We start from the raw sequence: 15,615 nt of genomic DNA on the forward strand, positions 1-15,615 counted from the left end.
TGTTTTTTTTATATTTCCTTAAAAATCATTTCTAACAGTTGAAAATGATGAGTACGAACACACACATATAGGATCTCAGTGAAACTTCATGTTTCTTTGAAGAGATCTGCATTCTACTTAAGACTAAAGCGTACATCTTTCAAGGATATAATGGCTAGCATCTTACAAATGCTAACACCATCAGCCCACAGAATGAGTACTATGTATGCCGTGACCGAGACTCGATCTCATGACCTCTGGCTTAGAAGACTTGAACTCTATCCTCTAGGCCACGATCGGCGGCTACACCAAGAAAAAAAATTTAAAATTAAATACAATTTTTCACTTTGTCCATACATTAATTGTTGTAAATTTGTTACTTTATGAAACGAAGGGTTAACATTTCGCTCTGTTAATTCAACTTCTTCCAATATAATTATTGGATGAAAACTAGATGAAAATTGAATGAAAAATTAAATATGATAAAATGGAGATAAAATTTTGAATACAAAATGGTCGATTTGATCCCACTCACCTGATGAATGAGCTGGTAAAATGCATGCTGCCCGTTGGTGCCGGGCTCGCCCCACACGATCGGACCGGTGTTGAAGTTGCACCGCTTGCCGGACTTGGTGACACCCTTGCCGTTGCTCTCCATGTCGCCCTGCTGGAAGTAGGCCGCAAACCGGTGCATATACTGATCGTACGGCAGCAGCGCATGTGTCTCGGCACCGTAGAAGTTCGAGTACCAGATGCCCATCAGGGCCAGGATGACCGGGGCCTTTTTCGAGAAAATGGAGAAAAATCGTAGAGAAATTGGTTAGTTTTGTGATTTTTTTCGTTTAAAATTAATCATCTTACATTTTCATTCAGAGGAGCGGTCATGAAATGCTTATCCATGAAGTGGGCGCCTTCCAGGAGGTTTTCGAAGTTATCGAAACCGATAGCCAATGCGATGGACAAACCGATGGCAGACCACAGCGAGTAACGTCCGCCAACCCAGTCCCAGAACTCGAACATGTTCTTGGTGTCAATGCCGAAGGCGGCGACCTTTTCCTTGTTGGTGGACAGAGCCACGAAATGCTTTGCAACATCGGAAGGTTCGCTGCAATGTTCCAAGAACCAGTTCTTAGCAGCAGTCGCATTGGTGATGGTTTCCTGGGTCGTGAAAGTCTTGGAAGCAATGATGAAAAGAGTAGTTTCCGGGTCAAGCTTTTTCAAAGTTTCGGCAATGTGTGTTCCGTCCACGTTGGACACAAAGTGCGATCGAATGCCGGTGTTGTAAGCCTTCAAAGCTTCCGAAACCATAAGTGGACCCAAATCGGAACCACCAATGCCAATATTGACGACATCGCTAATTTTGCGATTGGTATAACCACGCCAAACGCCATCCAAAACCTGGTTTGTGAACTCTTTCATGTGCTCCAGCACGGCGTTCACTTCCGGCATAACGTCCTTGCCATCAACCAAGATGGGTGTGTTGGAACGATTTCTCAATGCAATATGCAAAACAGCACGATTCTCGGTGATGTTGATACGATCACCGGCAAACATGTTATTCCGCATTTTGGCGACATCACGAGACTCCGCCAATTCCAGCATCAGACTCCACAGCTCATCGGTTACGCGATTCTTGGAATAGTCCAGCAAAATATCGCCATCGGCCGGAGTGGACACCCTCAAACTGAAATCAATCATAATGAAGGTCTATTTATAGCCATTTCCAATAAAGTTCATTCACTTTCACTTTAAAATGTTGCCAGGGTCAAATGTAAGACTTGCCTACATAGTACATATACGCTGTTGATCCAACGGCTAAGCATATGACCTGGCAAAAAAGTTAATATATAATCGAACACTTACCTGAACTTATCGAAGCGAATGTCATCTTCCTGGAAGATTTTCTTGATGTTAATCGAATCACCATGTTGCTGGTAATACTGCTGGATCTGCTGATACACAGGATCCTCCGATAGTAGCTCCTTGGACATCTTGAAGCAACCAGACTACGATAGCAAATAAAAGCTAAACTGTGTTGTAACACCACTCTCAACAGACTACAGGGACCACCAAGTATTGCGAAACACCGTTTCGAATTGCACAAATCTAGAACAACTTTCAACAGCGTTTAGAATGTCCTGATTTCGACCTTATTCTCGAACCGCCGCGCCACGACTGAATCTTCCAAAGAATCTGCTCGGACCAGCTACCCACCAAACTAACAGGAACCACGCGAAAAGACCTCTGGAAAAGCCAAAATTCAATCCTTCAACAAAGCGAAAACCTTCACGGAGCTCGAAGTTTGCTAATCCGGCCACGACGACTTTCGGTTGGTAAATACGGGGCCAGCTTTCTCAATGTCAAATGAATAACATTCGTCGTTCGACTCGACATGGAGGCAGGCGAGACACCGGCGCGGTTCTCTGCTCTGGTAAGCAAAGCAACACAGTAGTAAGAGGACCAAAAAAAAAAAACAACCGCGAGAGAACTGTTATTTTTCTCCGGGTGGGCCTGGCCCCCATGTGAGAGACGCTCGCTCGTTACACGCATCACGCCATGCCGGTTCTTTGTAGAACGGTGATGTGTTCATGAAAATTTTGTGGTTGTTTGTTTTGTTGTTGCGTTGCGATTTTGAACCTTCCTCTTAATAACAAATTACATACCTACTACTTTAGGTATCAGGTATCAGATAAGGCAGCACGCTTAGTAGCAGTACGTTATCGGGAAAATTGTGCCTGGTTTTTTTTACAGATTTCATCCTCCTACCTGAGAAAAATGAAATCCTAAAAAAAGGATAAGAAAATAAATTCAATATTTTTAATATGGCATAAAGCCTATCCACATGACAACATGTTAGACCAAAGTACAGAAACGTTGTCCGGTAAACAAGAGACAGTGACATGTAAGTTGGAAAGAATCTTTCATACCTTAACTACTTAACGACTCATTAACGACTACAACATACAGGAGATGTGAGTTTACAATGACTAAAGAATGTTCAAACTATGATGCTACAATGAGGACAAATGAAAGATCGTATAACGACAAAGTTGGCATAGAACCTATCCACATAGGGACACACTAGCTATACCGTATTAAAAGTTCTGTTTTTATTTCTTTGCATTTGAAATGCATGGGAAACATGGGACGCTAAAATGCTGGCCATAAAGTATAATCTTTTATTCAATTTCCAAAAACAAAGTTTTTAAGCTGGGATTTTACTATGTTTGTGTTGGAGAACTTTTTTTAAACTTTCTCAAATCCCTTACAGGATGTTTATCCGATTCAGCCTCACATTTTCATCCATGTTTGAAATTTAAAAAAAATTAGTAGTACAACACCATTATCTAAGAAGGATAGTATCGAAAATTAACTATAAACATATTTGGGCCTTCTATTTACTAACGCAGGAACGCGCACAACTGTGCTCACCTGTATGTAGCATCTTGATCTGTAAAAAGTGAAGCAGCGTTTTGTTTACGTTTGAAATATAATATCTATATATATAAAAATGAATTTCTGTCTGTCTGTCTGTCTGTCTGTCTGTCTGTCTGTCTGTTCCCTATAGACTCAGAAACTACTGAACCGATTTGCGTGAAACTCGGCAGGTGGGGGTATTGGAGGCAGGGGATGGTTCCTATTGTGGTTTGAGACCCCTCCCTCTCTCATGAAGGGGGGGAGGGGCCTCCCAAACAAAAGACAATTTTTTTCATAACTCGAGAACCCATCAAGCAAATGGTATCATATTTGGCATGGAGTAGTATTTGGGAACGAGGAATATTTCTATGAATATTTGGTACCCCTCCCTCCTTTCAGTGGCGTGATAGGAAGGGGGGAGGTGGGCTACCTTACAATTTTTCATATAACTCGAGAACTAATCAAGCTAATGGAACAAAATTTGGCATGGGAGGGTAGCGGAATACAAAAAATGATTCTATAATTAATTCAAACCCCTCCCTTCTTCCATTAGAGATACAGGAAGAAGGGGGGGGGCTTTGACCACTTTTTTATTGCATAGCTTGAAAACTATTCGAGCTAATGAAACCAAATTTGGCTAGGAAGGGTTTATGAGTACGATAAATAGTTCTATGAATATTTGGTACCCCTCCCTCATTACAGTGAGGATATAGAAAGTGGGGAGGGTGCTCCTTTACAATTTCCTGCATAAATGGATAAATAATGTAGCAAATGGCACCCAATTTGGCATGGGAAGGTATTTGATTACGATAAATGTTCCTATGATATTTTGAGAACCCTTCGTCCTTCAAGTCGGAAAATCATAAGGGAGGAGGGTCCTCCCATATAATTTTCACATCCCTCGGGAACTTACTAAACATATGGAACGAAATTTGGCTTGAGAGAGTATTTGAGCACAGGGAAGGTTTCTGTGAATATTTGGTACTACTGCCCCCTTCCAGTGGGGTGATATGAAGGAGAGGGGGGGCTCCTTTACAATTTCGCATTACTCGAGAACTAATCAAGCTAATGGAAACAACTTTGGCATGGGAAAGCATTTGGATACGTAAAATGGTTATTAGCTTATTTGAGACTTCTTTATCTTTCAATTGAGAATGCAGTAAGGGAAGACGGATGCTCATATATGTATGTATGATTGTTTTGCATAAACCAAAAACTTATCTAACGAATGGAACCAAGTATGACATGGGAACAATCATTCAATTTAGCAACTGGGGAAGAATTTGGCATAGGAGTGTATTTGAATACACGGAATGTTCAATCTTGATCCCCTTCTTCCAGGTAGGGGATAGGTAGGAAGAGCAGCTCCGATACAAATTTTATAGCATAACTCGACAACTAATAAATCAAACGAAACCCAATTTGGCATAAGTGGGTATTCGAGCACAAGATATGTTTTTTTCGGTAGTTTAGCATCATTATCACAAATCAGTGGAACGATATAGAGGGAAAAGAGGGCATTGATACAATTTGTTGGATATTTCGATAACTTATCGAGAAAATAGAATTAAATTATCATGTGAGCAAATTTGTGTACGAGCAATGTTTCTTCGATGGTTTGAGAACCTCTTATCTTGCCAGAGGGGAGATATACAGTGGGGAGAGGGTCACCCATTTTTTGAATAACTCGAGAATGGAGCCATATATGGCGTGGGATCGTATTTGTATACAAGAAGTTTTTTTCTGATGTTATGAGACCCACCTTCCTTCAATTAGAGATATAGGAATGGGGGTAATTTGTACGATAATTCGAGAACAAATAGGTAAAATAAATGTCCCATGATGTTATTTTGTTACTTAAAAATGATTATATGATAGTTTGAGATAGTTTCATAGTTATATAAAAAAATATTTTAGCATAAGTTATAAACTTATGAAGCAAAGAAATCCCGAGTCATAAAAAGGATTAAAACACAGATTAAAAAAAAAAACATTTTAATGATTTTAAATTGAACTTTTAATTTTGTGCAAATAAATAACAAGTTAAATAACTAGGTATAACAAGTTTCAAAAAATGTTGGAAGGTGTAGCAAAGCACACCGGGTCAGCTAGTATAATATAATATCTCCCAAAATGTCGCGAATTAAAAAAGAAGTTAAAATTTGTGTGTTGGACACTTGGATGCGAGAGAAGGGCATCTCGATGAATGAAGTGACGAAACGTTTCGGCATTCATCCGGCGAGCGTAAAATCCATCATCCACAAATTCGGGGAACACTATACGTTCGATGATTTGCCAAGAGAAGAGGCAGAAGCCCAGGACCATCTGACCAAATCTGGACCGTAAGGTAATCAACCTCATCAACCGTAATCGATCGATGTCCATACGGGATTTGGCGAAAAAAGCTGGGACATCGATCGGAATAATACAGCGGATCAAGAAGCGGAACAACCTGAAGACATACAAGAAGCAGAAAGTGTCCAAACAAACGGCTGAACAAAAATCACGAGCCAAAACTAGAGCCCGGAAGCTGTATCATCGGATTTTGCAGAAGCCAGATGCCTGCATTCTCATGGACGAAGAAACTTATGTAAAAGAGGATTCCAGTACTCTTCCGGGACCACAATTCTACACTGCAGCTATTGGGGAGGATGTGAGTGACCACGAGAAGTCGATTGAGGTGGAAAATTTGGTAAGAAAGTGCTTGTGTGGCAGGCAATCTGCTCCTGCGGATTGAAGTCGGCGAGTTTCTTTACAAAAGGAACAATAAATGCCAAATCTACCAAAAGGAGTGTTTGCAGAAAAGGTTGCTGCCACTATATAAGAAACATACGATTCCACCATTGTTCTGGCCGGATTTGGCGTCAGCACACTACGCTAAATCCACTCTTATATGGTTTGAGGATAACGATGTAGATTTCGTTGAGAAAGATATTAAACCACCAAACTGCCCCCAGCTTCGCCCAATAGAACGATATTGGGCTATCGTCAAGAGAGTTTTCAAGAAGGATGGTAAGGCCAACAGGACGGTTTTCAAGAAAAATTGGAATGCTGCGGCCAAGAAGTGTGATCAATCAGCTGTACAAAACCTTATGAAACGCGTCAAGTCGAAAGTTCGAGATTATGACCAAAAATTACTTTTTTACTTGTATTTCTTTATAAACTGTAAGAATAAGCTTTTTAAAACACTTCCGAACTTTTTCTTTGTTTGCATCATCAATAAAATCGATACAATGAAAAAAAAATGTGTTTATAACTTATTTTCGATACACTCCTTATCATTCCTGGCACTGAAGAATCAAATACACCAAAGTTTTTTAGAGCGTTGTTTTTTGTACGATTTCTTTAAACGGCTTTTTTTTAAAGGAAAAGCAAAGTTTTTTCTTTTGTGAAATTATTTATCGGCTATATCGGTGAAATTTTATATTCTTTGAGAAAGAATATTCAAGAATTGAAAGATTATAGACGGATAGAAGATTAGAATAAGATGAAAGATGTTGAAAATTGAGCGGAAGGGTAATTTTAATTTGAAAACTTTTCATCACATTTCATCGATTTGTTCCTCAAAGTTTTTTCAATGGAAATTATTTTGAAATTTTTGAAATTGGGAGAAGCTAAGCTCTGAGATTTTAAAGATAAGACCTGAGACCTGAGAAATAAGACATAAGAAGTGAGGCACGAGCCATGAAATCTGAGACCTGGACATAAAGAGGCTATAGTCTTGAGAACTGAGATGTTAGATATGAAACTTGAGACACAAAACAAAAAGGAGCTTTAGACATGAGACGGAATGAAAAAATAGGGCTTTGGACTTGAGGCATGAAGTAGTTAAAATAAGACATGTGACATGAGACATAAAAACTTGTGGAGTGAGACATGGGATATGACATACGCGACATGATACACGAGACATAAGAAATAAGGCATGTGATATGAGACAAAAAATTAGCCTTAAAATGTGCAGCATGAAAAGTAAGGCATGATACCGATCTCACGTCTCATTTTTCACATCTCACTTCTCATCTTAAAAAAAAAAAATAATTCTCATCTTCATGACCCACATCTCATGTTCCACTTCTTTATTATCACTTCTAATTTCTCACGTCTCATGTCACACATCTAACGTCACAAGTCTCACTTCTCTGATCTCACATCTCATGTGTTATGTTTCAGGTCCTAGTCCCACATCTCATGCGGCAGGTCTATGTTTCCATGTCCCAAGTTTCAGGTATGAGAACTTAGATTTCTGCTCTGATCTAAGTTAAGGTCTCCCGTCTCAGGTTTCATGTATCAGGACTCAGATCTCAGGTCTCAGGTTGCAGGTTTCATGTCTCGGGCTTCAAATCTCAGGTCCCAGACTACATGTCTTATTGCTTTAAGGTTCAGAGCTTTTTACACGGTCCATATACCCGTGTAAATAAAAACTTAGTGTATAAACTTACTAATTATGTACGTATTTGGCCATGCATGGTGGTTTAAAACCTGAAAAACAATCATGGGCTTTTCGAGAGCTTATATGTTAAAGTAGCTCGAATGTGTAATCTAAATTGTGCTTTTGTTATAAAATACGTATTTTTCTGATCATACTCTTAGGTCATAGGTCGGCAACCTGCGGCTCTTTTGATGTAAGGTTGCGGCTCTTTAGTTCACTGCGCTATTATTATATATGTATATTTTTGAATAAAATATTTATAAAATCTTGCTGATGCGATAATTGAGTCTTGTGACCAGGCACAGAGATTTACATAAGTCCAGAAGTGAATTTAAAAGTTTCATCCGCTGTAGGAACAAGCGTAAAGGACCAAATGGCAAAATAGGATTTTGAAGCTTAATTTTACTTTTTTTCCCTTTTTTATAGGAATCTAACCCATTAAAGTCATTGGTCCTCGACCTAATTTCGTTTTTTTCCACTTTCACTGTTTTTAAAGCATCAGCTTGGAGATCAAGATTTAATTTATCACTAACCGTAAATGCAAAGAATAACTGCTGTTTTGAAACAACAAAAAATTAAATCAAATTATTTATTTCCAAAACCTGTTTGTATTTTTGAATCAATCGAACACAATATTAGTGCTGTAGCTAACAGGAAAATCTAAGTTTATAATTTACAAAAAAGTAGTTCTTAGGCAGCCTCTGCTTAGCCCTCATCAAATTTTATTTTTTAAGCACTCGCAATAACTTGTTTGCCCTCTACGAAAATTGACCAATAGAAATTTCCAAAATCGTATTAGAATTGATCAATTTCGAAAAATTATCACAACTTTGAAGCGTAACAACATAAAAATGTTGGAAAAACCACCTCAATCCGATCTGATTGATTCGAATTGAAAACGATAATTTTAATGTTTCGTAATATAAACAACTCATTAGAATTCCAGATTGCCCGGATTTAACCGGACTTTCCCAGATTTTCAAAGAAAAACATGGGAATGCCAGGTCAGGTCCGGTTGCCCGGATATCGAGGAAAAAAGCCCTGTTTTTATTCCTGAAATTGTGAAATAAGATTTTCAGGTGTTTATTTTTCAACTTTATTCTTGCCTTTCTATGGAAAACACGTAGATTTTGGATGGATTGCCCGGATATTATCCGGTTTTGAGATTAAAATCCAGAAATCCAATGCCAAAATTTTGAATACCTTCTCAATAAATAACGGGTTAAAAAGTTAATAGAAACACGAAATTCAAATTCATAATTCCAAAACAAAGAATTGAGAATTTTAAATTAAAGTTTGACAGCTTTTCAAACTCGTATCAGCATTGAGAATGAATAAAAATTTCAGTTCTGAAAATCTATTGTAAATTTAATCACCGGCTGAATAATTGTAATCAGTAACAAACTTGACCTTTACACCTCGAAGCATTTATTTTAATAATAAGTTTTTTTTAAACGAACCTTCGAGTCTTCGAACATATTTAAAATTTCAAGTGTGATGCCTGCAGCCAATATTCACCAAAAGCATACAAATTTTCAATGAAGTTTCCGTAATGGACACAATTTTTTTTTTTTCGAATAAGAGTTATTCACCGTTGATTGGATTTTTTCTTTAATTTTTGTTGTGAAACTTTGAAAGAATCCTTGAACTGATTTTGCCAGTTAAAATCACATTATTACAGATTTATACTGGTCGAAGCACAAGTTTTTTTTTCTATAATCTAAGCTTTAGCAAGCATTGACGAATAATAAACAATGTATTGAATTTCATTTTCCATTCAATTGGACGCACAATTCTGAAAATCACACGTGGCATAAAATGAGATTTTGGATTTTCCAGATGCATAAAATTCTGAAGACAGGTTCGCTTGATGTCCTGAATTTTGAAAATTCGCCAGTTGTCAGGAGCATAATTTTTTAAGGCTTCGGCTACATAAATTTTAATTAAATTTTATCTCATACTTCTGGATTTTTTAAAGGATTGGCTTATTTGAGGAATGTGATCAAAAAGTTTGACAATTTAAAGAAAAAAATATTTCCCTTTACTTTGTTATTTTTAAGCTTTTCGTTGCCGAAGAGTGTAATTATGTTCAAATCTTTCACTTACGTCATGCAAAGTATTCACACTGATAAGGTTCATATAAACTTTATATTGATTTGAAATTTTGTTGACTCAATATTTGCCAACATGTTCACATTAATATAACATTGAACCATGATAGAAGAGTTGACGACTCAGAAAAGAACACATGTAGGTACCCAATGGTAATCAGAAACAGAGTCAAAAGAAAAATACAAGAGTTAGAAAAACAACTCTTAGGGATTCAAAGTTATTTTAGTAAAACTAATGTTCATTGATCATTCATATGTTTTGATTTTTTTTAAATTAAAATCATAAACCAAAAATCTTCAATGTAGCTCTTAAAAACTCTGAAATTTGGAAAGTTTTAAATTTTTGGCTCTTCCGACTCAAAAGGTTGCCGACCATTGTCCTAGTTGAATAAGTGATATAATTTTTCTGTTTTTTTTTTTGTGTTTATCGTCTAATCACTCCGAAAAAAGTCAAACGAATTTTTCGTTGTTTATGGTATGTTTATTTTTTTTTAAATTGTCTTTGAATTGACACGACACGTGTTGTGTCAAAATGACCCCTGGTGTGTCTCGTCTGAAAAATATTAGCATATCAGTCCCATGACCAAAATTAAGCCCTAGAGGATACAATCGAAGGAAACTATCAATAATTCAATGCTGAAAACATTAAAAGATTTTTTTTTTTAAACTGTGACCCAGAGATGGGTCTTGACTCAAACATTCAGTCAGCGAAAATTTTTTATAGAGAAATGAATCCAACTATAAGTTGAAATTTCAGGGACTAGACTAGATGAAAATTAATGTAGAAAAACATGTGGTAGGACTTGATAATCTTTTTGGGTAAGTTGGATTCATTTCTCTACAAAAAATTTTCGCTGACTGAATGTTTGAGTCAAGACCCATCTCTGGGTCACAGTTTAAAAATAGAAAATAAGGCGGTGCCAAACACCGAATTTGGTTGGATATCCAAATACGGCAAACGCATCATTTCTCATCATAACTGACAACCCGTGCAGTATATGAGAAGGCAATGCAAATCTTGCCGTGCCTAAAATATCCAAATTTGAGTCCAACTACCGTAAGTTGAAATGATGGGAACAGAAATAGACTACGAAAATGATGATGATCACATGGGAAAACAATTCCCTTCATTCCGATAGACATCGACACTCGACCAGTATAATTTTCATACGCCAGGTTGTCTCCTGTAGTAGAATGTTAATACATGGGCCCCGGAGAGGCGCAAGATGTGGGTTCAAGTCCTACCGGGAGACAAAGCGAATTTTTTTCACATGTTTTTCTACATTAATTTTCATCTAGTCTAGTCCCTGAAATTTCAACTTACAGTTGGATTCATTTCTCTACACATTAAAAGAATTTTTTGCCAAAAATCTACTTTCTCAAAAACGACCGGTTTTCGAAAAAAAAAAACGGCAAAGTCCCAAAAAGCCGATTATTGACCAAAGATTTTGTTCGAGATAAAACCAGATCTCGACGTTTCATGCATTTTGAGTCATTATTAAAAATTTCAATTTTCCAGATTTCCTTTGATCGCCCCCCCTGACGTGATTTTTGAAATTTGGAAGTTGGTTTTTGATTAAAAAAATGTTTCGATGTAATACCAGATTTTGACGATTTATGCAAAATTATTTTTGCCAAAAAACGACTTTCTAGAACAAACGACTGGTTTTCGACAAAATGGCAAAGGCCCAAAAAACCAATTTTTGACTATATTTTTATTTTTTCGAGATAAATCCAGATCTCGACGTTTCATGCATTTTAAGTCATTTGACATAAAAATTAAAAATTTCGATTTTCTAGATTTCTTTTGGTCAGCCCCCCTTACGTGATTTTTGAAATTTTTAAGTTGATATTTTACAAAATAAAATTTCGAGATAGCACCAGATTTTGACGTTTAATGCATTTTTAAGTCATTCGCATCAAAATTAAAAATGTATCTTTTCCGATTTCCCCGGTGTCCGCTTTGGTGATTTTTGATGGTCAAAAACCCGAAACTTCGAGCGCTTTGAGGAACCCCTAAATTAATACCGATTTATCTGAAATTTTGCACATGTCAGTTTTTTGGGACAACCTACAAAATGTATATGGTCGGTTTTCGAAATTCAACCATGAAATTTCTCCCTTACATCCATTGCCACCCTAATGCACATCTTTAGATGTGCAAACTTCAAACATGCCATTCTATATTCATCATATGTAAAGCTACGACGAAAAGTTTTCAATCCATCCCTTACTTGAGAATAATAGCTTGATTGTAAACTCGAAGGATCTAGTATAAGGCGAAGCAAAAATTTACTGAACCATTTTTGTTTAAGCAACTGATAAGACGCTCCCCCAAATCGGGGGGAGCAAATATCTCCCCAATTGTCCCCCGCAATAATGTCTCTTTTTCTCTCCGACTCTCTCGATTGAAATCTTCAATCGAGTAGTATACTGATTAAGTCTAGATGGAAGTTACATATAGCTTTTCTTATTGCGTAAAAGCGTCTACACCAGAACGACAACGCCGACGTCGACGACACGATGACTGACACCAACAACAACGAGAATCACGTAAAACGATGTAATGTAAATTTGGCGTGCCCCATCGATAAGCACAGGATAACCAGTAGGTTTGTACCTAAATAAGTCTGCAAAAGCCGACTCACCCACTCAATAAACAACACGAATACACACACTTTATTTTTCTCCTTAAAACGAGAAGGTTGTTTAAGTTGTCCTTATGGTAGGTACATCTGAACGGTCGACGACGACGTCTAAATGTAATAAAGCAATATAAAGCTACGAATGATTAAAAAAATCCAACCTAATGAACTAAGTTCTGAAAATATTTATAGAGGTATATGAGTGCGTTCATAACTGCGACAGTGTTTTGAGTTTACATTCTCTGGCTAGGGACATTTGGCGTGACCTCGTAGGTCAATTGGCTGGCGGGCCAGGTTAGTCGGTTGTTTTTAACTGGCTTTTAGTGCTTTGCGTACAACCTTTGGCGTCAAGTGAAACGATTTTTGTAGTACATATATCTTTCAAACTAAGCTTGAAATCTGTACAAAGTGGTCGAACGACACTGGCTCAACATTTAGCTGCACACGGGTACTTTTTATCCTCGATCTGCACGCGATTCAATAAGCAGTTAAGGTGAAACTGCGACAGCTTCTTTGGGTCCAGATTTTAATTAGATTTTTAGCATCAGAACTTGATACAATCATAGTGTGTAACACTGTTGAGGTCATTTTCTGGAAACAATTTCTCTCTTCGCTGTTTTCATCTTTCAAAAATTCATACTGAAATGTGATACTCCGAGAATAAATTAATTTTCAAATGGTCATCGTAAACAAGAATTTGGCTTTCATATCATTCTAAAAATTGTAGATAATTTAATCATCATACGAAAGTAGAATTAAAACTCTGGTAAATATAAATTTATTGCAAGATCTTGCGTGAATTTACTCAAAATTCTGTGCAGAAAATTAAAGTGTTAAAAAACAGAGAAATAGCAAATTGACAAAAAGTTCAAAAAACAGCTACCTTTGAAAATTTGTCAAAAATTCTGTGTTCCGTATTTTGAAAATCGAAAGATGCAGAAATGGGTCAAATAACGTCAACTTTTCAAACATCTTTTCAAAATTCATCTGGTGTGACTTAAACTATTTTAACGGTTTATTGATTGAAAAGTACGGTTTTACACCATTTTTTTTACATTTTTTGTGGTCTTTTGTTAAAAAAATCAAAAAATATATCCTTATGTGCAACGTATAGCTTCTAACTTCAGCTTTTTTGGACACTAAGTGAAGTGACACTAAGAATCACGGAAAACTGAAGTGTTGTAGGTGAATAATGTCTGAGAAACATATTAGAGCTACATTACGAGGTTTCCAAAACAATAAATTTTGTAAAAATCGCTTGAGAGACAAGAGAGATAAAGCGGTTTTAATCGAGGAGTATCAAATTGACACACAAGTTCTGATTAAGGTTTTTTTCCTGGGCTTTCAGGGTGCGTCCACGATTTTCGTGTGACATTCTAAGCTATTAATTACTCAGAATAACTGACAACACTGTCAAGCGTGTGATTCTAGAACTAAGAATTCTGTTTACATATTTGTTACTAAATATAATTAACTATTTTCATATGTATTGAATTGAAATAATGATGAACAGCTTTTCATGTGTTTTTCGATTATTTTTTTTTTTCTTAGTTCCAATCTTTAATTACGAATTCTCACACACATTGAAACAAAAATGTTAATTACATTTTGTGAAACAAAAATCCACTCCCTTTCGCCTTAAAGGCTTTCGGACTAAAATCCAGTGCGGACCACGTGTCTTACCTATAGTGGTTCAAACGCATGGACCAACGAGTTCAGATGTCGCGCCAGAATATGATTTAATGCGGTTCGGTTGCGTATGCGGCGAATCGTTCAAACAGATCTCTACTATTCAGGTTGCGACGTTTGAACTTATACATTGCTTTTTGCTGTTGTATAGAGTTGTCTGGAAATTAACCCCCTATATTCCTCGAATTTGCTATATTTTTTTCACCGAGAACAAAGTCATTGATCTGGGATCAATATGCAAATGAAGGTTCAAAATATTGGAACAAGTGGTACTAGCTATAGGTTAACAGAGCAAAACAAAATCCCAACATTTTGTCGACTGGAACCTGGTCAAGATGCGTGTCTACCAGTGATTTATTAGAACTAACCGCCGACATGGAAAGATATTATCCGCCGCAGATGTTGATTGGCTGGCTGGGCGGATTTACCATGATCGATAGTGGCGAAAATTTATTGATAACAAAAATGGAGTAAAAGCAGTTCTTTCAACTTTTTAAAACCATACTTCTTCTTGTATTTTCTAGTGTTTTTCATCCTGTTAGTACTATAACGACTTTGTCAATACCCAGGCAACCAAAAGTCCCATAAAACAGGTACAAAAAAGCTCCCTCAACCCCATCATTGATATGAAGTATGTTCTATGTTGCTCAAAATTGACCTTCTTATTGATATTTTTTTTCTACTCGAGAAAATTTAAAGAGACTGTAAATGCTTTTATGAAAATAAAATTTCTTTACATTTTTCTACGCATCATTAGATCATGTGGAGTATTTTTTAAATGCTAGCGCCATCACTTTCAGTATACTATCGGACACGAACTAAGCAGTTTAAACACAAACCTACGGTTGATAAAAATGAGAGGACGCTTTTTCTTCTGACAGTGAAAGTTCTAAAAATTTTCAAAATCGGGAAGAATGAACTTTATTAAGTCATAGGTCAATCAGGACGATTGGAACCAGTTCAGGGACCAAAGTGGACTCCCCCGTGGATACCAGGACAAATTTTCCAGGTGGAATGCATACGGATTTAAAATTAGCACCTTTTTTTAACATTTTTGGTGAGCCTGTTCTATTTTTTTTCACTTTTTTTTTTCATTCATATTTCAGTTAGATTCCAAAAAGGTGTAACATTTATGTTTGGCTTCAATTTGTCAAATTTATAGATTTCAAATTTATTAAGCCATTCTGATATTTTATACAAGTGATTCAAATCCCAAAAGTTTGCAGACTTAGAATTTTGATTTTGAATTTAGTTTAATAATTTCAAATTATTAATCAATGCCAGTTTTTTAAAGCTGGAAATCACAAATATGTAGATATAGAGGAAATTGGGTTTAGTTTGC

General features: G+C 36.6%; 1 protein-coding gene across 1 annotated transcript; it reads right to left on the bottom strand.

The window, feature by feature from the left end:
- Positions 1-514: 514 nt before the first annotated feature.
- LOC129759426 (glucose-6-phosphate isomerase) lies at positions 515-2,374 on the bottom strand (the record flags this gene model as incomplete). Its single annotated transcript, XM_055756873.1, has 3 exons — positions 1,843-2,374; positions 841-1,663; positions 515-760 (listed from the first exon to the last, which is right to left on the bottom strand). Coding segments are annotated over exons 1-3 (1,197 nt in total), but the record flags the coding sequence as incomplete, so codon positions are not given.
- Between the last annotated feature and the right edge of the window lie 13,241 nt (positions 2,375-15,615).

Source organism: Uranotaenia lowii, unplaced genomic scaffold (genome assembly GCF_029784155.1).
Source record: "Uranotaenia lowii strain MFRU-FL unplaced genomic scaffold, ASM2978415v1 HiC_scaffold_155, whole genome shotgun sequence".
Classification (NCBI taxonomy): domain Eukaryota; kingdom Metazoa; phylum Arthropoda; class Insecta; order Diptera; family Culicidae; genus Uranotaenia; species Uranotaenia lowii.